Source organism: Camelus dromedarius, chromosome 2 (genome assembly GCF_036321535.1).
Source record: "Camelus dromedarius isolate mCamDro1 chromosome 2, mCamDro1.pat, whole genome shotgun sequence".
Taxonomy (NCBI): domain Eukaryota; kingdom Metazoa; phylum Chordata; class Mammalia; order Artiodactyla; family Camelidae; genus Camelus; species Camelus dromedarius.
The window spans coordinates 121,302,500-121,329,548 of NC_087437.1; the positions used below are offsets into that span (position 1 = coordinate 121,302,500).

General features: G+C 61.0%; 1 protein-coding gene across 3 annotated transcripts; it reads right to left on the reverse strand.

Annotated features, from left to right (window-relative positions):
• Positions 1–2,035: 2,035 nt before the first annotated feature.
• Positions 2,036–26,840, reverse strand: ITGB2 (integrin subunit beta 2). Of its 3 annotated transcripts, XM_064476638.1 has the most exons (17): positions 21,308–21,624; positions 20,222–20,513; positions 16,952–17,012; positions 16,522–16,610; positions 14,008–14,188; positions 12,812–12,982; positions 12,390–12,631; positions 11,308–11,463; positions 10,444–10,539; positions 8,161–8,250; positions 7,264–7,404; positions 5,831–6,018; positions 5,508–5,752; positions 5,183–5,402; positions 4,771–4,973; positions 2,723–2,889; positions 2,036–2,545 (listed from the first exon to the last, which is right to left on the reverse strand). In XM_064476638.1, the coding sequence occupies exons 3-17, from the start codon at positions 17,007–17,009 to the stop codon at positions 2,483–2,485; spliced, it is 2,310 nt and encodes a 769-aa protein (XP_064332708.1). In that variant the 5' UTR covers positions 17,010–17,012; positions 20,222–20,513; positions 21,308–21,624; the 3' UTR covers positions 2,036–2,482. The 3 variants fall into 3 exon arrangements, with proteins under 3 accessions (XP_064332708.1, XP_064332707.1, XP_064332706.1); XM_064476637.1 differs by lacking the exons at positions 20,222–20,513; positions 21,308–21,624 and adding an exon at positions 26,697–26,840; XM_064476636.1 differs by lacking the exons at positions 20,222–20,513; positions 21,308–21,624 and adding an exon at positions 18,294–18,312.
• Positions 26,841–27,049: the final 209 nt, after the last annotated feature.

Genomic DNA, 27,049 nt, shown 5'->3' on the forward strand with positions numbered 1-27,049 from the left:
GCTCCCTGAAATGCACCTGCAGCCTAGAAACAAAAGCCACTGAGTGGCGTAGGTAAGTGATGGAGGATTTTGACCCTAATCGAGTCTCAAAACCTGCCTTTAAAACAGGAGGTGAATGAGAACACTGCTCGAGCTGGTGGGTACAGCTTGTGACGTTTCTTCCAGTCCACGGGCTCGGGCTGCTGGAGGGGGAGGCATGCTCCCCAGCTGGAGGTCTGGGGACTGGGGGGCCCAGGCATCATGAGAGAACTCCACCCCCAGCTGTAAGAGAGGGAATATGATTACCGCTGAGTGGGTAGACGTGGATGCAGGAGAAAGACCCAGGGGACCACACCCAGGGGACCGCAGGTGATGGAGCCGTCTGGGGGAAGGAGCCAGACTTCCTTGGGCATACCTGTGGGACATGGTGGGGGGACCTTCTGCGTGCAGACCACACGTGACGATGCGCTGGCCTGCCCGGGGTCCAGACGGGAGGGTCAAGACCTCACGTGCAGAGCCACCAACATTTACTGGCTGGGAAGACGGGATGACCTGCGGCCCAGTGATGTCTGAAAGCGATTCCGTTTTGTTCCATCTTGGAAAGATCAAATAAAGCCTGTTTCTTTTCCTAGGCATGGAAGGGGCGCTGCTAATTTGGTCAGAGGTTAATCTTTGGCTATTCTGTTTCAAATTTGGTGGTTTTCGAACAGGTCAGAAATGAGATGCTAGGTGGTGCTAGAGTGGTGGGGTGGTGGGGCTGGGAGCGCCTGTGGGCTTTTGGCGGATGGAAGGATGGATGGACGGACAGAGAGGCATAAGAGCCCTTAGGTGGGATGAGAAGCTGCACTGAAGCCTCTGAGACACATGGTGAGACAGGAGAGCGTGCTGATGTCAGAGCAGCTGTGAGCGGGTGGGGCAGTGGGGAGGCCAGCCTGAGTGGGAGACAGAGCACCCTCCTCAGGGGAACGATCAGCAGTGAGGGTTCTTAGCAACTGAGCAGTCGTGGGCGAGGGGTACTGTCTGTGAATCTTGCTCTAAGTTCCGGATCCCGTGCTCTCCTTCCCAGTGCACATCATTTATAGTTTTACACTGGCGGCGCGGTGGCCCTTCTGTGTGTGTCCGCGATGGCAGCGAACGTGTAAGCTTTTGCCCACCGTTTTCTCAGTGACCGGCACGAGGGGTCCTCCGTATGTGCTTTTGGAATGAATCCACGTTTTTAAATCAAGATTTATGCTGGGAATTTAATAAAGAATTATTTGGGGAGGGGAGAGTACAGCTCAGTGATAGAGTGTGTGCTTAGCATGCATGAGGTCCTGGGTTCAATCCTCGGTACCTCCATTAAGAAGAAGAATTGTATACTTTAGGGAAAAAATAAGGGCAAATATCACCTGAAAGTGTCTCTATGCTCGTGAATATAGATCCACAAACTGGCGCCCTGCACTCATACCTACCCGCCCCTCAGGTCGGTAACATGCAGGAACGGCGGCGCTGGTAGGGCTGCAGGGGGCGTTCAACACCAGGATACGGCCCTTTCCTTGGGGGCCCCGGCCCTCCCCACCCTGACAGGCCCTCGCTGGCCGCACCTGGACCCGGGCCCAAACTGAGCCTGCTGAGGTCGGCGGACACTCATGTGTCTTAGTGACCTCGCTGGGACCCCACCATGCATCACACAAGACTGGGCGGCACCTGGTCACCATGACCTCCAGGTCACCCCAGGAAACAGCACGTGAGAAACACACTCACTTTAAACTCTTCCGCCCAGTACCCAAGAGCAGGTGTAGACAGCTGAGAGGGTGACAGACACCCACTTTCCATCTTCCCTGTTCAGGCTCGGCAGCAGGACCCCTGTGGTGGGACTGCCCCGCCACTCCTGTTGCCCCCCACCCCCATTCTGCAAGCTGCTGGGATGTGGGGCAAGGACAGGGACAGAGAGGGCCTTGCACGGGAAACAGGGGAGGAAGGAGGAAGGAGAACACTATGCCATAGCCCAAAGTCCATGCAGACCCTGAGTGTGTGACAAGCAGGGGTGGGGCGCAGGGCCCAGCTCCCACGGACGCATGTGTGAAAGTTTTATTAACTTGTTTCTGTACACGAGACTGGAGACAGCATGATCAATGGGATGTCATTTCATACTCTGATGAGCTCACATATAAATAAATCTGCACTACCTTCCATCAGACTGCTGTGCTAATTTTTACAAAGGAAAACACGTGTCTAACCTCGTAAGACGCAAGCAATTCCTTTTTCAAGGTGCTATAAAAAGTCACGCGTATCAGAGGGAGGAGGCTGTCCCTTCTGATGGGTCCACACAATCATCCGGCCATATCTGTCATTTTGAGGGCAGAAGGAACAGTGGATTTTTTGTTAATGGTGAAGTTGTCAAGCGTTGTCAGCTGTGTCCACTGGGCGGGGTTGCGATCAGCCTGCTGCAGGAGATGTGGCTTGGGGATAGTCCCATCCGGGCAGTTGAGAAGGCCTTGTCTTCACTCTTCACCAAGCACCCCTAACTCTCAGCAAACTTGGGGTTCATGACTGTGGTGGTGGCGCTCTTGAAAAGGGGGTTGTCCTGGTAAGGAAAGCAAATGTGACTTAGTGCAGGGGGGCGGGACTGGGCGGGGCGGGCGGCTTCCTGCAGGCTCTGGTTAGGGGTCAGCCGTGGGGACATCTGGGGGCTGGGGCCGGGGTGGGGCTGTGCGGGGAGGGAGACGAGGCTGCGTGAGGGCGGGGAGGGGGCGGTGCTCACGTTGTTCCACTGGGACTTGAGCTTCTCCTTCTCGAAGCGTTTGTACTCCCGGAGGTCACTCAGGTGGGTCAGGACCTTCCAGATGCCCAGCAGGAGGATGCCGATGAGCACGACCCCACCCAGGGTGCCCCCCACGATGGCAGCAATGTTGGGGCCCATCACACACTCTGAGGCAGGGAGGACACACAGGGCGTCAGGCCCTCCCCGACTCATAGGCCCTCCCCGACTCACAGGCCCTCCCCGACTCACAGGCCCCAGGCGCCCGTCCCAGTCCCTGACAGCATCAGGGCCGCAGACTGGCTCTCAGTGACACGCAGGTGCACAAACCAACCCCCACCCTGGCCCCCGGTCAGGGAAGGCGCAGAACTGGGCACCACGCAGGCCCTGTGGTTCCAAAAGAAATTTGGAGGCCCCTTGTTTTCAGAGAAAGAAAGGGGGGCCAGGTTGCCAGTAACCAGGGCGACTCAGGGAACAGACAGCGTTCCCTGCCAGGACAGCCAATGGCCCACTCACCGGGAGCCACTGAGGCTGAGTCAGCACTTGCAGGAACCTGTCTGAGGGCCCCCGACACATCTCGTACCAGGGCTTAGGGTCGGGGACTCTACCCGTGAAGGCATTCCTGGGGGAGCCAATGGCAGCATGGGGGGATGAATGGGGTGTGGCCCCAGTGCCGGTGTGGGGGCTGCCTCCAGGCTCCTCCTGAGTGTGGGGCCCCTGGATGGCAGCGCACCCTGCTTGGTCCTGGACAGAGGCACCACATTCGATGCAAGCCCCCATCTGCCTGGCTTTTGGGCTCTGGGGTTTGTGGGCGCGCCCCCTCCGTGCTGGCCTTCCCAGGGAGCCTCGCTGTCTGCACGGAGGTTGAACAACTTAGCCAGGACCTGAACCCAAATCTGCCCATCAAGTAACCCAAGGAGTGCTGTCCGCCCCAGCAGGGCTCCGCAGCCCTGGGGCCACAGGAAGAGCCTGAGGGCCACCTGCCTCCTTGGGGTCCCTATGGTGGGTAGGGGGGCTGGGAGCAAGTCTCAGACCTGCAAGTAGCCCAGGGGGACCGCTGTCCCACGTCTGGTGTGGTCACCAGAGAAGCTGGCCTCCCAGCCTGTGTGCCCTGTCCCTCTCAGCCTCTCTGAGGGATGTAGGGGGGTCGGCTACTGAGAGCTGGTGTGTCCACATGTCTCCAGGTGCTGCTTAAACCACTCCCCTCACGGGTCTGTTACCCCAAGTCCCAGTGTCTCATGCACACTTTGTCACTGTCACCCACCCAATGTACCTCCTTGAAACTGACCTCCTCCCACCCTGGGGGGGGGGGCGGCTGGGGATCCTCCACTTGTCACCTCCCCTCCTGATCCCACCCAAAGTTCCATCCAATAGTTGGCTCTGTCTGTGCCATCCCCAGGACCCCAACCGAGCCCTGAATCGCCAGTGGCACTTCACAGGTCTATGTCCAGCTTGTGAAAGCACCGCTGGCTCTTCTGGACGCCCAGTGGCAGCTTCCTGACCTAAGGCCTCCCAGGAGTCTCAGGGCCCCAGGAAGGGTACAGCCCAGCACCCTCGACCCTCTCTTCTCGTCGGGTAAACCCTGGTCTCAGCTGCACGGTCTTCCTCAAAGAGACCTTCTGACCTCGGGACGGCTGCTGCCAGGGTCTTTGCCCCACAGAACCTGGCTCACGTGTCTCGAGGGGCGGCCAGGGGTGTCCCCACCCCATGTCATGGGAACTTGTGAAGACTGGTTGGGTCTCTGGGTCCTGGGGCGGAACCGAGCGGCCGGTGGGCGGCAGCATCCGGGGACACTTGGTGCCACCTCCGAGGGCCCCCCCAGAGCTGGGGCGGGACGCGGGTCCACCGGCCAGGGTGGTCCCGCAGCTCAGCCCTGGGGGCCTGCGCTCCAGGGCTCGGGGCAGTGCCTCCGCGGGAGAGCCGGCCGCCCCGGGGCACGCCGGGCCAGCGAGCGTCGGGGGCGAGCGGTGCGGCGAGGACAGGTCCCGACCCCGCCCGGCCCAGGCCCCGGCAGCGGAGGGAGCGCTGCGCGCAGGCGGCTCCCGGCTCACCGCGCGTGTCGTTCACGTGCAGGTCGTAGTTGTCCCACCCGTCGCGCTGCCGCAGCGTGTAGGTCATCCAGCAGCCCTCGGAGTCGCGCTCCGTGCACTTGCGGCCGGACGCGGGGCTGGACAGCAGCTTCGTGTTCCCGCAAGCCTCGCTGCAGTTCTTGGCGAAGGGGCCGGTGCCGAACTTCAGGCACTCGGCGCAGTTGCTGCGGAGGAGCGGGGCGTGAGCGCGCGGGGCGGGGCTTCCGGGGGCGGGGCTCTGGAGGCGGGGCTTGGCCACCCGGAGCTGCGGGGACCGCAGGGGCGGTGGGGGGAGGGCCACCCGCCAGAGCCTTGGGCGCGGGGCCTGGCCTGGCAGCGGCTCTCCCGGGGGCGCGGCGGCGGCGCGAGGCCAGCGGGGCGGCGAGACACTCACGCGTAGCGGCCACAGGGCACCTGGCAGCCCGGGCATTCGACGCACAGCGGTGGCTGGTAGTTATTTTCGCACTGGCACACGTTGCAGCGGCACCGGCCGCGGCCGCTGCACTCGACGCCCTGCAGGTTGAGGCAGCCCTGCGTGGAGGAGGGGCATTGGCACGCCGAGCCCTCGAAGCCGTCCTTGCACCTGCAGGTGCCGCAGAAGCAGAGCCCCCGTTCTGGAAGACAGGAGCCAGCGCCGACTTAGCCCCGCCCGAGCCCCTCACGGGCCCCCCACCCGCCCGGGCCGCGCCCGCGGCTGACGCTCTGTCCCCAGCGCTCACTCTCGCCCCCGCAGACTTGGCCGTCGTAGCGTTCGCAGTTCACGTTGTCACACTCGCAGAACTGGCCGTAGATCTTCTTGTTGGGCACGTCGCTGGTGTGGCACACGCACTGCCCGCAGATGCAGTCCCCCAGCCCCGAGCAGATGATGGAGCTGTTGTCCTTCCGGCAGCTTCCCTCCAGCTCCTGGCTGCTGCGGCCGTGCGTCTGGCACTCGCAGTTCTTCCCAGTGTAGCCCGCATTGCACCTGACGGGAAGTGTGAGGTCAGGGTAGTACCGCCCTGCAGCGGGAGCCCCTGTGCCAACCGGGCCTCAGCCGTCTCACCTGCAGACGCCGCACTCCATGGAGCCCTTGCCGCCGCAGAGGCTTGGGTTCTGGCTGGTGTCCCGGCACCGGCACTCGCACTGGGGGAGGACCCGCACGGTCACCGTGTCCGTGAAGCCCAGTGCCCGGATGACAAATGACTGCTCTTGGATGCACTCTGTGGCTGTGACCTTCACCTGGAAGGTGATCTGCCGTGGGAAAGCAGGGCCCAGGTGAGCACGACACTGGGGTCGCAGCCCTGGTCCTATCTCCTCCCTGGGCAGCAAGGACAAAGGCACAGCCTAGCAGGTGAGGACCAGCGGCCAGGGCTCTCAGGCATGGAGGGCGCAGCGTCTGCTGGGCCCGGGAGGGAGTGGATCGAGGCGGCGTGGGGAACACAGACACTCGGAATGGCTCCTCAACTTGGGAGGAGAGACGAGGTAAGGAGGAGGTTTAGAGATGCTGGAACATAGGGGCCACAGAGCACCCCCCCCCCTTCCTCTGGTGGCCTGGGCTTGGGCGAGAGTGTCTTTAGAATACTTGGAGTCACATATCTCTCAAGAAGGATTTTCAAGTGATTTTATAAAGGATATGTCTTTTCTCCATATAGTTTGTCCTGGAGCCCAGAAGGCTAAAACGCCAGAATCCCACAGGAAGTCCTAGTTTCTGCCTGTGGGGTTGTACTCTGACCCTGAATGCCCAAGCGGGCAGGGCAGAGTCCCCGCCACCCACACTGCACACCTGAAGCAGAAGCCAGCACTGAGCTCCAGGGAGCACCAGCTCGTCCAAAGCAAGCCTCACTGCAAATCAAGTTAAATCAGTTTCCTTCCAGTACATTTAAGACAGAGCAGGAACGTGGAGGAAGCAGTCAGCCAACCACAGACTGAATAAATTCCCGTGCGGATCACCCGGTACGGGAGGGGTATTCCAGTAAAAATTCCCACCCGGAATTTAGTAAGTCACATATTTGAAAGAATTCCAATGTGATTTAAAGATGCAAGAAAAGCAAGAATTTTGTTGAATATTACTTTACAGCTGGTCAAAGGAGAAGTTTAATTGTTATGGTTATGATACATTTAAAATAGTAGGGAAACAACCCAATGCCTATTTCTAATCATCTGTATGGCCCCTGCTTTAGCATCTTTGTCAAAAAACCAAACCAAACTACAAACATCAGGAAAATCAAACCAAAGCAGGTGCCTCACATGGAAGGAACGCCCTTCTTAAGCGGGTTGCTCTGTGCTCAGTGTCTGCCCCCAGGGGGCGCTGCCAGCTTGCCGTGGTCCGTCTACACTGGCCACAAATAGTGTTTGGCCTCCTTGGAGAGGATTTTAAAAGGAGATCCGGACCCACAGTAGACTGGGCCCCCACTGCCAGTGAGGCCTGTTTGCCAGGGTGCATCTCCACCCGATGTCCCTGGGGGAGCCCCTTCCAGAGCTGAGAGGGAGTCTCACCGGGACGTTGATCTGGACACCGTCGCAGTCCCCTCTGGGCTGGTTCACCTGCGATACTCCGTTACTGCAGAAGGAGTCGTAGGTGACCTTCAGGGTGTCAGGGAGGGCGTTGTGATCCAGAAAGACTCTGGAGGACAGTTTCTGTGGGCAAAAAGCAGGGCAGTTAGGATGGTCCCACTGTCCCAGCCCTTCCTGGCCGATGACCTGCACGCCCCTCATGCCCCTCCCTCCACCTGGGCGTCCACTGAGCGCTGGGTGGGTGCTGGGTCCTGTGCCCCATGCAGTCTGATGGCAGGGTTACCCACACCATGGCCCCCAAGATAGGCCACGTGGAGGGGCCAGACATGGAGACAGGACATGGCCCCATGAGAACAGGGGCTCACTCACCACTGAGGCCCCAGTGCCTGGCCCAAGGTGGGAGCTGAAAAAACTGTCTAAGTGAATGAGAGAGAGACACAGAGAGAGAGACAAAGAGAGAAACAGACAGACAGATAGACAAGAGGGGAGAATGAGCCACTGATGGCGGCATCAACAAAGAACCCCCGCCAGGCAGCCCTGGAGTTTGGGAGGGTCTGCTTAGGGGGGTTAGGGCTTTAACAGGGTGCAAGCAGCAAACGGATCCTCCTCTATGGGGTTCTAGCTTAACGCAGTGGCATCAGCCCACACCGTGTGCTCCCCGCAGGACCTTGGCTGGAAGAGGGCCTGGTGCCAGTGCTCCAGGGGAGGTCAGGAGGGTCTGGCGTGGCACCCAGAGGACACAGCCGCCCTGGGGGAAGCCCGAGGGGGCCCCTACAAGGCGGGGTCTCTCCTCTCCAGACCACCCTTCTGTTGACCTGCAGGGAGATGGTGTCTGTGCTGACCACCGAGGGCCCCCAGCCAAGTGCCTGGGGGACTCACGTTGTAGGCGTTCTTGATGAGCTGGACCACGTTGCTGGAATCCTCCGAGAGCTCCCCGACCGCAGACTTGGGGATGATCTCCGTGAGCTTCTGCCAAGGAAGCACACAGGGGGTCACAGCCAGAACCCGGGTGCCGAGGAAACCTCAGTGTCCACCCGCTTTTGTAAAACCCCAGAGGGGTTCCTTCTTGTTTGTGGAATGGCTCAGAGAACCCCCACCGATTTCTCCTTGTGTTTGGTTAGGACAACACGTGGTCAGTGGCTTGCTGGCAAACGTTTGACACTCGGCTCCCAGGAAGGAAAGAGCCCGAAATTGCAGCGTTTGCCGATTTCTTTGGTCTAAATACTCCACCCTGGTTGATTTCAAGCTGGCAAAGTCGCGGAGGGCAGTGCTGGGAAGGGCGCTCATTCACCGTTAGGCGGCAACGCCACCGCACGGACAGGGCAGGCGCAGACAGTCTCAGCACATGGGTGATCATAGCACGTGGCGTAAGACCAGGGAGCGGTGAGTTCTGAGCGTGCTAATGAGTTGATATAATTTGATTTTAATGATGACTGTGTTAAACAACAAAGTGACAATTGGCTCTGGCAGGCCAGTGCCAGCTGGTCCAGGGGCACCCCTGGGGTGGGCAGCCCGGAGCACCCTTTGTGCAGACAGGCCTGGGGCCAGCCTCCGGGGAATGTCTGTGCCCCCAGCTTCCTCCACCCCCGCTGAGCTCAGCTCAGGGCTCGTGCCATCTTGCATGGAAAATTGCAACATCACCGTATCTTACAGAACTGGGGGCTGGGTACCGTCCCTGCCCCAAAGCACTGCTGTGACCCCCCCAGAATGGAGTGCAGTCCCCTCCATAGAGCTTATGAGGACCGTCACAGCCTGGCCGCCACCCCCTGCTCCCCAGGCTCAGGACCCCACCAGGGCTCAGGAATATGCGCTATTTCACTTCCTCCCAGCCACCTGCTCTCTGCCCGGTGCAGGAAAACACCAAGGAGGGTCCAGCGTAAGGTACAGACTCTGGGTCTCCTTGAGCCCTCCCTCGGGAGCCCCATGAAAGGGAATCAGGACGCGCAGGCTCAGAAAGGCTGGTGACCGGCCCAGGCTGTGACCCTGCCGTAGGGAGCAGGGTCTGGGGTTCGAGTCTCCAGCTTCTACCCCGTTGCCACACTGTCTTCTGGGACACGACCTCTGCTCTTAACAGCAAGTTACTGGGACCTGCTACCACCCTGTGAAGAGGGGACCGTTGTCCCAGAAGACAGTAGGGGACACGGCAGCTTTGAGACCAGACCTGCGGGCGCTCAGGCAGCTCGTGAGGGTGGCCGGTCCTCACCCAGCCGCCAGCCAGCCCTATACTGAAGGCAGCACTGTCCCTGTGGCTTGACCATCTCCCACCACCCCCCCGGGTCTCTCAAACACCTGTCCCTCCCCACTCAGTGTCCCCCGCACCCTGTCTGATCTGGGGTCTGGGAAAGCTGAGGGCAGGAGCTGCTGGTCCCACCGTGGGCCCCGGCAAGCGCCCTGCACCCCACAGGCGGGGGACAGTCGGCCAGACAGAGCAGCAGAAAGTGGAACAGGACTTATGGCAGGAGAGGGGCAGGAGACTCTCCCAGCCCATCAGAGTCCGAGAGGCCGCCCACACTGAACCCAGCACGTGAAAACACAGAACACAGCAAGTAAAACACCCCCACAGTGACCGGGAGAGAAGGAAGGAGGAATGAAAAACACTCCAGGACAAAACAAGATTCCCCAGGAGGGGAGGGGAGGGTTAGGATTAGGGTTGGGGTTTCCCACCATGGAAGAATTTGGCAATTCGGTAAAGTCAGGACAGACCCAGGGCTCCAGAGGCCGAGCAGGAAGGGCTGCCACAGGCGCCTGTGCGGCCCTGGCGCCCGCTGGCTCCCGGGTGGGAGACTGAGCTGTGCGCTGGAGGTTCGAGGGCTCTCCTGTGTGCACCTTGCACTTCCTGAGAAGCGCTGATGGCGAATGGGTGTGGGCACAAAATGAGGAAGTTTCTCTGACTTGGAGAATTGGGTCTGCAGATCCAAAAGGTTTGCTTTGTTGTCGCAAAACCAGGACGACTGGACTTGCTGGCGGGGACTCACTCCCTCTTTCATCCTCATGTCAGGGTCACGTGGCCCAAGGCGGCCTCAGCTCCTGACAGCAGCCCCGCTCCCCGAGCCTGGCCGCCCGCACACCCGGTGCAGGAGCAGAGCCCGCTGTGGTAAGCCCGCATTTCATCACCATCTGGCTGCAATGCCCCATCCTGCCAGGTTGCTCAACCCCACTCACCTCGTACGTCTTCACCATTTTCTTAGTCACAGCAAAGATGGGCTGGATGTTGCTTTCGGCCAGTTTGTGCGCCAGCTGGCCTACAGATGGGTAGTCCTAGAGAGGGGACCCCAGTCAGATGGTCCAGGCTGTCCAGGGCGCCCGTCCGCTCCCGCCTGGTGGAAGTGACTGCCCAGGCACGGAGGCTCAGGCCTGCCTCCACCTGTTATGGGGCCGTTGCCAGTATGTTTACAAATGCGCAAGACAATGGGATTAGAAGGGAAACGGCGGACACTGAAATAGGCTCCAGAAGAGATTAAGTTGTGACGTGCTTCTTGACCACAGCGCTAAAAAGGAAGTCCCCTCGCAGACACGCGAGACACTCAGTGTGGAGACAACAGTGAACAGCATTTCGAGGGGCCGTGCTGGGTGCTGGGGAAGCACCTCTGACTCCACTGGGGGCAGGATCTCAGACATTGTCCCCAGCAGGTGGCACGTATTATCACAACTAAAGGAGGCACAATTTCAGACAGAGGTTCCCTGGAACCTCAGAGGTCACATTCTTTCCTGTCCCAGTCGGTGGGCCCCTGAAATCTGTCCACCAACATCTGCCTTGAGTCTGCAGGCTCCAGGTGGAGGACCCCTGAGTGTCCCGTCTCTAAAGTACTGTGTGCACCTGGGGTTTCCAACACCAGGGTGCCAGGCATCGCTTCACAGCCACGGGGCATCCCCAGACCAGAGAAAGTCTGCCCTCTCCATGCCCTCAAAGCGCCTTCCCTGGACCGGACCAGGCGGTGGGGTGAGCCAGCCTCCCCATGCCCCTGGGGCCCAGGTGCCTGTCCCTGTCCAGCCCTTCGCAGCCTGGGGGCGGGGAGGGGCACTCACAAACTCATTGCTGCTCTTGTACAGGTTGTCCTCCAGGTGGCAGCGCCCGTCGTTGGGGGTCAGGATGGCGCCCAGCTTCCCGTCACCCGCAAAGTGGAAGCCATCGTCCGTAGCGAACACCAGCAGCCTCGTGACGTTGCGCCAGCCGATCTCCTCCTGAGAAGAAGGCCTGCCTCAGTGTCCCCGGGGGGGGGGCCTGCAGACAGGAGCAGCGGGGGCAGAGCTCGGCGTGGCAGCCTGGGGGCTGGCGCCCCCACTCCTGTGTTTCTCGGGAGCAGGAGGACCAGAGACGGGACCTAGCGGCTTGACTGGGGTCCCGTGTCCAGTCCGGACTCCAGCGCCCAGGGGAGCCCGAGAAGCTCCTGCAGGGCGACACCTCCCAAGTGCCTAAGTGACGTGCGGGGCCCGGAGCGGGGCCAGACGCAGGTCTACGTTTGGAAACTGCATCCTCGGGGTCTAGTCAGCTCTGGCCTGGGGCTGCCTTCTGAGGGGACACTCCCAAGAAGAAGGGCAAACTCTTAGACGTGTTCATCACAGCAGAAAAGCCCCGCAGACACAGAAGGAAGAAACTGGTGCTGGGGGGTGGGGGTTGGAGCTGGGGCACGTCAGCAACACGCAGGTCACGAACCGCAATATCACGCAGAGATAAAAATGTGTGTCTGCCGTGCGGGACGGCGCCCGGGACCACGGACGGGCTGGGTGTGGGGGTCCAGTCCGTGAAGGTGGCGGGACCGTGTGGCTAACATTACGTCACAGATGCGGCCAGTGGGGCAGGACCATGCGGGTGGGGTCAGCAGGGGGCAGGAGGCAGACCTGCGGCCCCTTGAGCCACATGAGTGTGGAGGAGCCTGGCGAGGTCTCCCCCTCTTCCTGGAGAGGCCCTGGAAGTAAGGGTGATTCCATTGCAGGAACCGCCAGGGTGGGGCGGCTCCGCGGTCTTGCTTTACAGGATCATTTGCTTATATTCAGGCTTCAGGAGACGTGCGTGGGGTGGCAAGCTCATGGCGGAGTCTGTGGCTGTGGGGACGGAGGCTCCCAGGTCTGGGGAAGTCGGGGCCCGCCGGGGACGGATGGGGCCTTACCGGGCACGCGGCCACTTGCATCATCGCGTCAAGCCCGCCTTCAGGGGCGTCCAGGTTCCCTGAGATCAGCTGCTTCCCGACCTCTCTCTGGAACTGGTTGGAGTTGTCGGTGAGCTTCAGCACATGCCTGAAGGTGAACGGGGGCTGGCACTCCTTCTCCTTGTTGGGGCAGGGGTTCTGCATCTTCTCGGGGTGCGTGTTGACGAAGGGGAGCACCGTCTTGTCCACAAAGGACCCGAAGCCTGGAGTGGAGGCGGGGCCGTGAGCCCGGGCTTCCCACCTCGACCCGGGAGAAGGCGAGGGCCGCGTGGTGGGGGCGGGGCGCTCCGGTGACACGGGGTCTGGAGCCCCGCGCCCTGCCCTCGGGACGCGTGGGCAGCAGGCTGGCCGGGGCCCCAGGCGGCACAGGCGGGCGGCCTCACCGATGCGGCCGGACTCGGTGATCTCGTTGAGGGCCCGGAGCAGGTCGCCCCCCAGCTTCTTGACGTTGATGAGGTCATCGAGCATGGAGTAGGACAGGTCCATCAGATAGTACAGGTCGATGGGGTAGCCCTTGGCCCGCCGGAAGGTCACCGTGAACGCAGCCGCCTGGCCTGCCGCCAGGTCCGGAGGGAGTGAGGGCCCTGCCGCCTGGCCCAGGCGTCTCAGGGGCCTGCTCCCCCCAGGACCCTCAGGACTCCCCCATTCCCTGAGGCTGCGCCCACCCAGATTTGAATTTCAGATAAAGAACACGTTCCTGCACAGAAGACTGTTTGCGACAAACTGATAATAAAAAGTGTTCACTGTGGGTCAGGCACCGTTGAAATCCAGGTCTACCTGGTGCCACCGGGCTCTACCCGGCCAGGCCTTCTCTTCCACTGCTGCCAAGCAAATCCATCCCATCCCGGGGAGGCCCCCGGCCATCTTGGGGACACCCTCTTCCTCCTTCCCAGCCCCTGGGTTTCTGTTCTGCGTTGTCAGGCTCCCGCTGCCCGCCCACCTTCCGCCATCAGCTCCCTGCTGGACTGCCCCTCTCAGGACGGCACCGGTGCGTGGGCGCCCAGCCCTGCCCCAGCCCATCCACCACTTCCTCCTGCTGCCGCACCACACCGCCTACTGAGGGGTGCTGGCAGGGAGCTGTGTCCTAAAAGGGGGGGCTGTGGTCAAGGCAGTCTGGGCATCGCTGACTGAACGGTTACTGCGGGGGAGGGTATCGCTCAGTGCAGAGTGCACGCTCAGCACACACAGGGTCCTGGGTTCCATCCCCAGTACCTCCTTAAAAAAAAAAAAATAAGAAAACCTAATTGCCTCTCCCCACAAAAATAAAAATAAAAATAAACGGTTACTCGGGTCCTTTGGCTACCAGACTTCCCAGAGCCTTTGCTCCGCCAAGAGCGTCCGGCCGTCAAGGGCATCGTCCAGATGGTTTGTTCTCCCTTTTAGGGCACAGACTCAGGGCCACCAGGGAGCCCCAGCTGCAGAAGTGGGAGCTGGGGACATCCTCCCGGGGACAGAGAGAGCAGCCCAGACTCTGGTCCCCAGCCGTCCCGAGGCCTCTCGGCCCACCAGGCGGTCTGACCTGGACACAAGGATGCATGTACCATCCAGCCGGCTCACCCCCGGCCAGGGCCAAGCCTACCTGGTCTCAGGTAGAGGGTCACTTTCTGTGGGGACAGCTGCTTCTGGCCCCCCGCCCGGTCCTCCTGGGTCTCGGCGAGGCTCTTGGGGTCCATGATGTCGTCTGCCGCACATCCCTTTACCAGCAGCTGCTCCCGTGTGTCACAGCGCACGGAATCGGGCTCCCCTTGCCCAGAGAAGTTCTGGGTGGGCGCAGGGGTCAGGGTAGGGCAGAGAAAACACAGGGGCCACACTGTGGGTGCTGTGCGAGGCTGACCCCCCTCATTTGCTCTGGGTTCAGGACAGAAGACCCTGTGGGGGACGAGGTAGGGGCTGGACAGCCAGGAAACACGTGCCTCCCGGACGGCCCCACCACGGGGCTCCAGATCACAGGAGAGCCGGGGGTGGGCGGGTTTCTCCCCCTGCCTCCAGCAGCAGGAACACCCAAGAACCAACGTCCCGGACCCCAGGCTGACCCAGGGAGCCCTCCACGGCCATCGAGCTTCTGGCCCAGGCTTTTCAAGCCGTCAGCAGCACTGTGGTCAGAGGGCGTGGCTCTCTCCTGCAGGAGTCCACATGTCCCCTCTCAGCAGCTGGGGCGGCCCCTGGGCACCGGGAAGCCTGGCATGCAGCCTAGGGTTCTGGGCCAAGCAGTTTAGGAGGAGAGGGGCTGGAGGGGGGAGGGGTGGGGCCCCCTGGATTCTGACATGGCAGGGAGAGAGCGGGGCTGCATTCAGTGGGTCCCGCCGCGAGGCCAGAGCCTGCTGCCTCCTAGGGATGGCAGCTAAACAGGGGACTTGCTCAGAAGCACACCGACAGCTCTCTGCTTCCCTCCTCGAAAGGAGACCTGGGAAGAGTGACCCCCCTGTGCCCTGGGCCGAGCCGGCGGGGTGCGGGAGCTGGGCCGTGGCGGGTGGAGCTTTCTGAGCTGCCCCTGTACCGTCTTCACTTTCGGAACCCTGCGGACTCTCTCCCTACTCGAGAAATAAAACACTCAGCAGGAATGGGGAGGGAAAAAATCCCTTAAAATGGAGTCCAGCAGAAACAATGGAACCTAGCTGTATTTCAGATGAATATGGCAAGCTCACCAAAGGGGGAGAAGGAACCCAGCCCGAGGAGGGACTTCTCCAGCCGGGACAGTGACCGCGCCCCAGGAAGACGCGACCCCCCCGCAGTAGTGGTGTGGCCAGCAACGTGGAGACCACTTTCAGGAATTGCAGGGTTCAGGAAATGGGGAAATGTACTGCAATGGCAGGGGCCAGGCTTCCCATAAAGGGGAACCGGGAACTCTCAGAGAAACGTCTGATTCTCTGGCATGAGCCAGGGGAGTCAGGACGGGCAGGGAGCGTCTGGGGGCCTCAGAGGGTGAGTGGGCTCAAGACACAACGGTGGGACAGAGCCAGCCTGGGGGTTCCCGGTGGCCAAATGGGGAGCGATTTGAGCATCAGAATGACAAAACGAAAGTGATGGGTTGTAAACTCCTGCAAAAACTAAACATCGATGGGTCTATATGGAGAAGAGAGACCAAGGGAGGGAGCCTGGGGGAAGGAGAAGTTGTTCCCGGCCATCCGAAGCCATCAGGACTGGAGAACAGGAGCGTCGCCGTGTGGCAGCCATCCCGGGGGTGAATGACTCAGGCGCTTGTCCCCAGTGGACGCTGGAGTTAGTGGGTGTAAGCTCGGTGGGAGGCAGAGTATTTCCTGGCCCCAGAGTATCTCCCCACACGTTACCTGCTTGCCCTTCTCCCAGAGGGCCTTACGAGTAAAACACGACATTACTAAGGACAACAGAAAGTTAAATTTCCAACAGGCACTTGCCCACGCGTCCACATCCTGAGAGCCTGAGGGCGGACCGCCGGCTGTGGGCTACGCGGTCTGCCTGGTGGCGCAGGGAGCTGGGGCTGCCCCCCCCACACCCCCACAGCATGCATCCCCCCGGGGGTCCCTGGCCAGGGCTCCTGCCTCCACGGTGGTGGTTTGCTTTCAGCTGGTATCATTCAACAGTGGATTTCAAGAAATGAGAGTTCGAAGGTACATTTTCTGATGAAGAAAAGGGACTAAGGTAAAAACGACGTGCGAGCCTGGACCACGCTTGGGCCGTTCCACCCACCCCTGTCTCAACCCAGGACCGTTTTGCACCGGCTGCATCAACGTGTGACTTTGGTATTTCTTTTGCTTACTGTTTTTTTAGACACAAACCCATATACTGAATGCTTAAGGATTCTTACTATCTGATTATTTAAAATACATTTTACAATCTATCTTTAAAGAAAAAAAGGCCTGACCCAGTGGCTCCACTCTTGGATCTGCCTCCACCAGGCTGCCCGGGGACGAGGCTGTGTCTGCCCATCTGCCTCCCTGACAACGCTGTGTCCCTGGGCTGTTTCTGTTCCACCAGAAAGCAGAGGGGTCAGGCTCCGGAGGGTGGCAGCCTCAGAGGCAGACAAAGGGGTCCAGCCCAAGGGGCGGGTAGAGGGAAAGGGCAGGCCAGGCATGAGGACCCTCAGGTGGCTGGTGCTGTCCTGTGTGGTTCTTACCAGCTTCTGGCACCAGGCGCAGCCGGGGCCCGACTCGATGCAGTCCCGGCAGGTGCTAACTTTGTACTTGGTGCACTCCTGGGACAGGGCTGGGGGAGAGTGGGCAGGCTGGTGAGCAGGGCTGCGGCGTGTCCTGGCTGACCGCCACCCCCCCCCCCCGAGCCAGCAGGCCCTCTGGGGGCTGCGATGACCAGTGCAGGGCCTGAACGGATGACCAAGCCCGCTCGCAGGGGTGGGTGGAGAAGGAGGTTCAGCAGGAAGGCCAGGAAGAGGGGGGAACCAGGGCCTCCCAGGAGGGGTCTCCAGGAGGCTGGGCCCCACATGGGTCCTACGCAGAGGCGCCGAGGGGGTCATCCCTCGGCCTGGGGTGTGCTGGGGCGGGTCCCACTCTTCCCGACCTGGACCCGGAATGTGCCCCTGCAAGACTCACCTGACGTGAAGGCGAGCAGGCCCACCAGGAGGAGCAGCTGGGTGCGCTGGGGCAGCATGTCCTGTGGAGGAAGGGGCTTGGTGACAGGGCCTCTGGCCCCAGGCTCTGGGCCGGGAGACACAGAGCCCGTCCCTGCTGCTGTGGGGCACTTAGCATGGGGTGGGATCCGCCTCCCCGACTGTCCTACCACGGGGCTGTTCCACCTGCAGGGGAGGAGGCCTAAACGCTGAGCCCCCCGGCCTCCTAGGATGAGCAGGGAGCTGGCCTCTTGCCAGTGATACACAGGTGCACACGCCCACCACACACACCACACACACACACAGGCTCTCACATGGCGCCGCATGCTCTGGGCCAGGGCCTTGCGTGGCCTTCGTGGCCCTGAGTCCTCAGTGAATTGAGCTGAGCTTAGAGGAGAGACTCGGTTGGCCCAGGCCTCCTGGCAGGAGGCAGAACCAGAACTAGGAGCAGATGCGAACTCGGAGCACTTTCCGGCACCAGGACTGTGCCAGCTGGCCCCTGGGCGTCCTGCGGGCCGGGTGAGGAAGTGTACCCAAGCAGGCCCTTATGGGGCCTTCTCAGGAGAGACACCCCCCACCACCCCATGTCCTCTGCCTGCCTCTTGTTAGTAGGAAAACTGTACGCCCCAGGCCTCCCCTGAGTCACAAAAACCTGGCTAAAGAATTAATGATTAAAGGGATGTGAACATGTAGTGACAAAAGTCGCAGCTGGGCCGGAAGCACTGGTGACAATTTAAACAATAGATCAGCCACATGGCAGTCACAGAACCTTTAGCTCCTCCCTAAGGTGCCTATGTAACAGTGTCTGACACACACTCCCGAGCAGCTCACAGACGCTAAAACCCCGCCACGTGGAAGAAGCTAACTGCACGACGACCATGAGCACGCAGCCCCCAGACCTCCTGGAGCCCGAGGATGCACGGTTCAGCCCCTCGGATGCTGCCCTGGGACCCCCGTCAGCCAGCCAGAACTGTGCGTGGGCTGGTCGCACGCCTCTGGCCCCCCTCCCCCTTTGCCTTAGAAGCCCTCCTCTGAACCCCGCCGGGGAGGGGAGCCCGGGTCTTTGATCGTGAGCCGCCAGTTCTCCTTCCCTGGGCCTGCAATACACCTTTCTCTGCTGCGAACCCCGATGCTCTTGTTAGCTGCGAGCACAGGAGCTTGGGCTGGCCGGCAGAAGGGCTTGCAGAGCCACCGCCCTCCTCGTCCCAGGCCACCAGCTCTAGGCAGCCACTGTTTCATTTTCTTATTTGACACCTGCTGTCCTTAACAATCCAGTGCCTGGAGCCGGGTTGGGGGAGGGGACAGGGCATTTTGCCATCACTGACCGGCCCTGTTATTCCCAGAGGCAAGATCACAGGGCAGGACTGGAAGCCTGGCATCCTGGTTCTGGTTCTGGTCCTTGGAGGCAGTGGCAGCACCTTCAAACCGGCTGCCCGCTGCGCAGGAGCCAGTGAGGGCGGCTCCACCCTCGTGGAGAAGATGCCCCGAGGGACCCAGGCTGGGCCCAAAGCAGCAAACCTCCTGCAGATCAGCTCCCCGGACGGGTGGCAGGGCTCCTGGGCGACCGGGTTTGAGAACCATGTAGGGCTGTAGCCTTTTTATCTGACACCAAGAGGGTGGAGAGAGTGCTGAGAAGCCAGCAGACAGGAGGTAGCAGGCAGGAAGGGGTGTGTTTTATCAGAAACCAAGATCAACACAGCTCACCCTGAGTGTAATTCGAGTGCCAGCTCCTCTCCCTATTGCCCTCCCTGATGCTGGTGGGCCAACAGGGTGGCCTCAGGGTTCCAAATCTGGGCGGGCAGCCCTGGGACCAGCAGTGGCTCCATCCCAGGCCTGTCTGTGTGGAGGACCACATGGCCCCTGCTGTGGCCTGCCGGCCCTGGGTGAGCCTGGAGGCGGGTCTTGCCCTCGCCTCTGCTCTCTTGTAACCCCTGCATCTGTACCTGGGGCTCTGGCTGGAGGAGGACCTCCGGGGCTCCCATGGCAGGGTCCCAGTGTTTAGAAGCCCTGTCCAGCCCCAGTTTCTGACTTTTTGGAGGTGACCTTGCTCCTGGGTTCCCACCAAGATTATAATCAGGAGCTAGAAGTGTCAAAATAGAACCCTGGGCCCTTCCTGTTGGGGCCAAAAGCAGAAGTTACACCCTGCCCTGACTTCCGGGGTCTCAGAGTGGGAGCAGGGGAGGCGGTTTCAGTTCACTCCAAGCCTCCCCATTTGTGAAAGCCCCGGGTTTCCCCACAGCGGGGGCACGGGGCTCAGGCTGAGGGGCCCCCAGATTCTGCAGCTTGACTGCCTGTGGGGCCCTGTGCGCCCACCGACCCCTCGGCTGCCCTGGCACTGCCCCCCATGCCTGGTCCAGATGCCCAGGGTAGCACCCCCACCTCTGAGGCAGAGGTGGCTCTGAGTAGAAGGTGGGGAGCCTCCACCCCAAGCGCCCCACCTGTGCACTTGGCCCAGTTCTGGGGGAGGCCCGACATACACAGCTCTACACACTCCCCTGTAGCCACCGACCCCAGACGGTCACGACAACCAGCATGTGAACTCCCGGGTCCTGGCGTGGGGGTGTCCCCAGGCGGCAGCAGGACGTGGACCGGGGCCCGTCACACTTGGCGCACCTCCCACGCAGAGGGGGGTGCACCTCGGTTGGGGCAGGAGGGCAGGAGGCCCCGCAGGCAGTGGGGGCGGGGGATAGGCTGCCTACCCCAGCATAGCTCCTCGCTCCTCACTTCAGCACTGGGACGGCCCCACCCCAGCCCCGTGTGCCCACTGCCCCTCGGGGGCAGGACGCCCGGGCACGGCAGCTCTCGGAGCTCCAAAGGTGGGCAGACGGGAGCCCGAGACATGGAGCCTGGAGGCCAGCCCTGCCCTTGGCCACGGTGAGCGGGGCCCCCAGTGGGCAGGGGCGCAGTGGACGCGCCCGGCAGCCGGGACTGGCCCTCGGGGCCTGGGGCCTGGTCTGAAACCAGCATGGCGGAGCCTCTCAGACCTGGGCCCCCAGGGGCTGTCCTGGGGCCCGGCTCCCAGACAGCGCGGGGCAGTGGCCGTGCCCGGGCCACAGGCTGCCTCTGTGTGCCTGGAGGGGCTCGCGGGCCTCCCCCAGCTCTGGGGAAGGACGGGCTTGGAGGACAGGCCATGTAGCTCGGCCCGCGCCGGCCCTCGACTCAGCAAGGAGGCCAGCCCGAGAGCAGGGAGGAGAGCCTGGTCCTGCGGAGCCCCCAGGTGCCGTGTCCCAGCATCTATGCACGGGCCCCTCACCTGGACTCAGGGTGCAGAGCCCCAAGTGTAAGGTGGCTTGAGAAACCCAGGGCCTCACCGGCCCCTGAGGACTTTCATCAGAGCTGCCCTTGAACTTGGCCCTTCTCGGTAGGGGAGCGCTGGTGCGACGGAGCTGAAGTGCAGGAAGTGGCTTGTCACCCCCTCCTGGCGGCTTCTCTGAGACCTCGGGTGCCCCTCCCCACGTCCTGAGGGCATCACCCTTTGTGCTGATTGGAGCTCTGAACGCCAAGGTCCCAGACTCAGGAGCATCAGTAGAAAATGGGATGTGTTCCTTCCAAACGCCAGAAAAACCACGGTCCATATTTGGTAAAAGATAGAAGAAAAAGAGGAAATATTAAAAAAGATAAGTCTGAACAAGAGGTGGAGGACGCTGGGTATCTGGCGCAGGGTCAGCTGGCATTGGGTCAGGCCGGTCAGAGACGAGGCTTCGCCAGAGTGCAGACCTCAGACGAGGCCCCACTGACCATCGGGATTTGCATCAGAGCCTGCCCGCGGCTGCCCAGGCTCAGGTCCTCAGCCCTTCTGGTGCAGGCTCACAGGAGGCACGGCCAGCAAGTGACAGGGGACTGAAGGGAAGGCGGGGGTCAGGTACTCATCCCAGGAGTGAAGGACTCAAGGCTGTTTCATGTAGAAAAAAGCCAGCGTTTACAATGGAGCTAAAGTAGAAATCAACCTTTTAAAACCAAAAGACAGAGCAGCAAGATGTGGTCGTTCCTGCTTTGTGTAAAGACATGAAAGAATTGGACAGAAGCTGGTTTTGGGGGGCTGGAACACCCCACTCCCGGGTCCCAGAGTTTCCAGACAGACCCGGGGGCCGAGGAGAGCAGAGAGGACAGAGGAGGATGCACCCTGCACGTTGTCTGAGCCTGCACGCTCGCGGCCCTGCAAAACCCCCTTCCCGTGAGCACCACTGCTCGCCGTCCGTGGGGTCTGGTGGCAGAACTTTTAGGGCCACGGTTTCTGAGGAAGTGGAATCAATGAGACGCATGCCCCGCCCCCCAACTAGAAATTTTAAAACACTTTGCAAAACACCCATTAAGTCCAAGAGGAAATCAAAATACTTACAGACACTTTAGAAAGGAGACAGCACCGCACTCTCTGCTCAGCGTGAAGAAAACCTCTGCTCCAGGTGGAGACAGAAGACTGGTGCCCTAAAGTCTTCCGCGGTGGACGGGAAGAGTGATGCTACCGGCGCAGATGGAGGGTTCAGGACGAGAGGAAGAGCCACGGGGCGAAGGAAATAAGGTAAAGGACACAGGAAACAGACGGACAATGGCAGAAGTTGACGAATCAGAAAACAAACAGAAAGCTACTGCTGATAAACGCATCAAAACCTGTGTCTCACGCCAGGAACTGACACACTGTAACTGACTAAACTTCAATAAAACAATGAAAGTAAGAATTGTTTTAAATTTAAAAAACCCATCCTGTTTCTCAGGGAAAGCAGCAACGAGGCAGGTAGCCTGGGACGGAGCGCGGCAGAGCCACCGGGGAGCCTTGCGGCGGCCGCAGCGCGCTGCCTCCTGGCCTGCAAAAGGCGTCGAGAGGCTCGGGGCAGCGTCGGGTGACCCCGGCCCTGGTGCTCGGCGGCCGTTGGGAAGGCCAGGGCCGCGCCCTCTCCACGCCGGGGCCATGGAAATTCAGTTTTCGGAAATGAAAGGATAAAAGGGATAGAAGAATGCGTATCTCAGAGTAAGGAACCCGGAGCATAAAAACGAAAGGAGAAAATGCTGAGAAAACAGACTCAAAACTAATTTTGTGCGTGAAAAACGGACTGGATGGAGAGGTTGGCTGTCGGTCTCGTGCGGAAGGCGGCGAGCGACCTTCGCCTCCAGGGTCTCAGAGTCAGTCACAAAAGCCCGCGCCCCACGGGCCAGGCGCATTTGAGAGGCTGCCCCGGCGGGTCACCGGGCGCCCAGGCGGATGACCGGACTGCAGCCCGGCTGTCGCCCGGAGCGCGCCTTCAGCGCCTCCGGCGTGCACGCGGTAGGTCCCGCCCCGCACGGAAACGCGTGGACGGCCGCCCAGGGCGGCCCCACCTTCACGGTAAGGAGTCAGTGTGAGGGAACGGAGCAAACGTGAATAAGCCGAGGGGCCCTGCTGCGTCCGGGCGGAGGAATCACACGGGGTTTTCAATTTTCTTCGTTAGTGCTGTTCGCATTGTCCAAATCTTATACAATAAACATCTACAATGATGTTTGGTTTAATCATACATTTAAGAAAACCGGAATTCCGTGGTGGTTGATGAATTGCTCTCAAGTTTCTCTAGATTCTCAAAGCGGTCAGTTTTTCCTCTCTTACTGGTGACATCTCTGAGGACAGTCACTCCCGGCTGAGACGCCTGCTCGTCAGCCATCCAGTCACTCGTTAGCTCAGGGAACGAGGGCCTGTCTGTCTCCTCCCTGGGCCCTGCTCTCCCGGATTCTAGGGCTCCGGCCTCTACCAAGCCAGACCTTGTAGCACCCCGACCCGTCCTTCCCCCCGAATTTCCCGGACATGGGAAGGCCCCACCTCTGCAGACGACACCGCAGGGCCACATCCAGGCGATTTAAAAGGGAGTTGGCGGGAAGCGCTGCTCCCGTGGGGCTGCCTCTGAGCACCTCCAGCCCCTGGAGCACCAGGAGGGAGCACGTGCCTGCACTCAGGGAGGCACTGGGTGGCCCGCTCTCCCCAAGGCCCGTCAGGCAGGATCCCCAGCTTTGTAACAAGGAGGCTGGCCTCGGCCCCTGACCTGAGCTCCTCAGCCAGCCAGGGACTCCTCGGGACGACTTCAGTCACAGCCCAGTGGCAACACCCCCTGAGGACCCCCTCCCTGGAAGCTTCCAGAGCAGAGGCATCAGGCCACGTGTGTGCAGAGCTCCCTGCATCTCAGACTGGCCAGATCAAAGCATCCAGGACCCCCGGGCCCACACCTTGTGCCGAGGGGAAAGGGGGTGAGATTTGCTCTGTGACATCTCCTGGGCAGAGGCCGGTGGCTGTGGGGGCCTGAACACAGTGGTGGGGTGACAGCAGACACGGCCGATCTTCATGGGGAGCTTCGGCCAGAGGACAGTGGTTCCTGCCAGACAGCCACTCAAGTCTCTAGGTGCCAGAGGTCCGGGGCTGGGCATTGCCACAGCAGCCACCCCACAGGCCTGGCCGCACTCTGCGTCACGGCCTCAGCCCATCCGCAGCCGCCATGGGGGTGGACAAACCTGCTCCCCAGTCCTAGGGCTGGCTCTGAGAGGGTCCACCTCGGGCCCAGGCCACAGAGAGAGATGCCGGGGCTGGGGCCACGTCAGCCTGACTCCAGGGCTGATGCCCTCACGTTCACGCCCAGCTGCCCAGGGACTGTGGACGGGTCACTTCACCTTCTGGGCCTCAGCTCCCTCCCTTGTCACAGAGAGCCAAGTGGGCCGTGATGGTGAAACTCATGTGGCAACTCAGCTAGGCCACAGTACCCAGATATCTGCTCAAACTCTGGTCTGGATGTTGCTGCAAAGGTACTTCTTAGACGAGATTGCCATTAAATCAAAATAGACTTTGAGGGATAAACTGGGAGTTTGGGATTTGCAGATACTAACTGGTATATATGAAATGGATAAACAACAGGGTCCTATATTGAAACCATTCATATTAAAACAAACAAACAAACAAAAAACCCCAACAGAGTCCTGCTGTATAGCACAATGCTTTATAATATCCTATAATGAAAAAGAATATGAAAAGGAAATATATAAGTGTGTGTGTAACCAAATCACCATGCTGTACAACAGAAATCAGCACAACATTGTGAACCAATTATACTTCAATTAAAAAATAAGTTAAATAAAGGAGCACAGCTAGCCTCAAAAAAAAAAAAGACTTTGAGAAGAGCACATTGCCTCCAAAATGTGGGTGAGCCTCATCTAATCAGTTGAAGACCATAAGAGAAAACAGACTGAGGTCTCCTGAGAAGGAAGGAATTCTGCCCCCAGACGGCCTGCAGACTCAAGCTGCAACATCAACTCTTCCTGGGTCTCCAGCCTGCCCTGCAGGTTTTGGACTTGCCAGCCTCCCTGATCACATAAGTCAATTGCTCAAAATAAGTCTGTGTATACACACACACACACACGCACGTCCTGTTGGTTCTGTCTTTCTGGAGAATGCTGACTACTACACACCCCAAGATGAGCACCCAGGCTTAGGGAAAGCTGCTAGTGGTGTTTTTAACACCCCTTTGTAGCTGAGGTGGGTGGGCAGACTCGCGGTTTCCTGCTTCAAGTGTTCTGGAGGTGGCGAGGGGACCCAGCTCCTGTTTATCTTGCCCCGATCAGAGCCACGTGGTGGTGGCATCCCACCACCCAAGCCCGTGTGACACCACCTCAGACCTGGGCCGCATAAAGGGTCTGGGGAGCAGGGAGCCCAGTGCCCGGGAGGGATCATGGAGGAGACGGAGGTGCTGGCTCCCTGGCGTCACCAGGACACCCTCAGCTTTACCAGGGCAGCCTGGGCCAAGCAGGAAGGCCTCCCCAGGTCACAGGCTGGGCAGCTCAGGGACTTGACCGCACCTGCCGCATCACCAAGACGCCCGCTCACCAGCAGCAGGAGCAGCCGGAAGCCCCCAGGCCCGTTAAGGCCCCCCTCCCCCAGCAGCCTGCCCCGCCCTGGGGAGAAGCTGGGGGTTGGAGCTGGAGGGCTCTTTCCGAGCATCCCCGAGCCGCCTGGGCCGGCCCACTGCGCTCTGAGCCGCCTGCCTCTGAGATGCAGGCAGACTCCACCCGCCTGACCGTGACCCTGTGTGCAGGGACGAGGCCTCAGCAGCCAGGCAGAGGACGGGCAGGCAGCACGGCTGGGACAGGCAGGTCATGGAGGTGCCTCCATGGGCCAGAACCAGTGCCCTATCTTAGGTCCACTTTGTGCAAAGGGAAAACGGACGGTGATCACCCAGCCCTGTCTGCCTAGTGGTGTCACAGGGACATCAGGAGTGGACTTCCTAGCACCGGTGGAGAGCAGCAGAACCAGGCTTCTCAGAGAGGCCTGGCCGTCCCCACAGGGTGAGCAGTGTCACTGACCACCTGCAGCCACCCCGGGACACTGCCTCAGGTGGGACCAGGGGACACCCTCAGTGACAGGTGTGCAGAGCGATGGGGCACCCTCAGACTCTTTCCAGAGCTGGTGGGGCCTGAGCCCCCCAGGGCCCCACCTCTGCTGCCCTGTCTACGGGGCAAACACCTCTTCACGGCCCTGTTACCTGCAGAGCACGGCCTGGGCCGGAGCTGACCCTGCTGGACCCTCTGGACACAGGCACAGCTTGTCCGCAGGCCCCGTGTCTCGCCCCCCAGGGAAGTGAGTCTTGAATTATAATTCAGCTTGAGTCAGCTGGGGTGTAAACCACTGGCCCATTTCACAGATGGGAGGCCAGGCAGACTGCCCACTTCACACCCTTCCGGAAAGGGTGCAGGCCAGCCTCTCCCACCCCTGGGCGGCGGTGCCTTCTCTGCTGGACTGGCAGTGTGCCCTCGTGAAATCTCCAGGTAAGAACTGCAGCTTGTCCCGGGCCAGCTGTGTGTCTGCACAGGGTCAACTGACGACAGCTGCAAGCAGACAGCCCACCCCAGTCTCAGCTCAGAAAGCCCACCAGCAGAGAGGCGTCTGGGCGCCCCGCCCAGCCTGTCGCAAAACGTACTGACTGCCCCCTGTCAGGGCAAAGCCCAGGGACAGCCGTGAGCCCCACTCCGGACACTCGTGCAGGTCCCTGGACGTGGTTCACGTCTCCCACTCCCAGGGGAGCAGGCCTCCAAGGGCCTGGCTGTGGGGAGGATTAGGTCACACACCTGACGTTGGTCCCCCTAAAACTCCACTGTCACCCAGCGTTTGCACATCGTTAAGCCAGAGCACGTGAACCTTCAGGAATCTGAGAGAAACAGCAGACCCGCCACCAAGAGACTACACCACCCACACGCACACTCACCGACAGTCCCGTGCAGAGACCTGCTGGAGGGTGGAACCCCCCCACCCCATGGCAACAGCGGAGACGTGGACAGAGGAGGGGGACTGCTCAGACAGGAGAGGCCAGCCCCGGGAGCCTCCTGCACAGCCGGGGCGGGGGCGTGCCTGCCCCCCAGCCTCCTCCTGGCTCTGCCAGGCCTCGCAGCCCCCATCTTGGGGCCTTGGCAGTGTCTGGGGCTTGTTGAGAGACCGGGGAGCTGAGGCCTGTGGGCTGAGCCGCAGCCTCCCGCCACGCAGGGGCTGTCCCCTCGGTGAGCTCGCTCCTATCACCCAGCCATAGCTCTGCCCGTGGGGCCAGACCTCCTGTCACCATGTCTGAGCTCGAGGGGTCTGGAGCGGCGATCCCAGGGCGGGCGACACAGACCAGGGCCACCGGGGCCCCTGCCGGCTGGGCCCCTTGGAGCTGCTTCCTAGGGGAAGAGCCCCAGGGCTGAACGCTCCCTCCAGAAACGCCAGCCTGGCCCCAGGGGCCCGGCCCACTCACCGCCTGATGTCCTGGAGACCTGGCGGGGCGTCCGCGTGGGCTGCGGCTCCACCTGTAACCAGCCTGGTGCAGGCACGTCTGGAGGACTCAGGCCGCCAGGGACCCTGCAGTGGAGGCACGACGCTTCCTGTTCAAGTCAGCAATCTGGAGGAAGTAGTTACATGGGGCGATTACACCACATTTGCCCCATCCAGCCCAGCCCCCTTGTCTGCGCTGACACAGGGAGTGACGAGGACACGCCATCCCCATACCCGCTCGCGGCGAGAAGCAGAGCAGTTGTGAGAGGGGCGGTTTGGGACCAGGGCCTCCAGGGGCACCTTGGCACTCCCCTGCCCACTGAGGGGGTGGCTGTG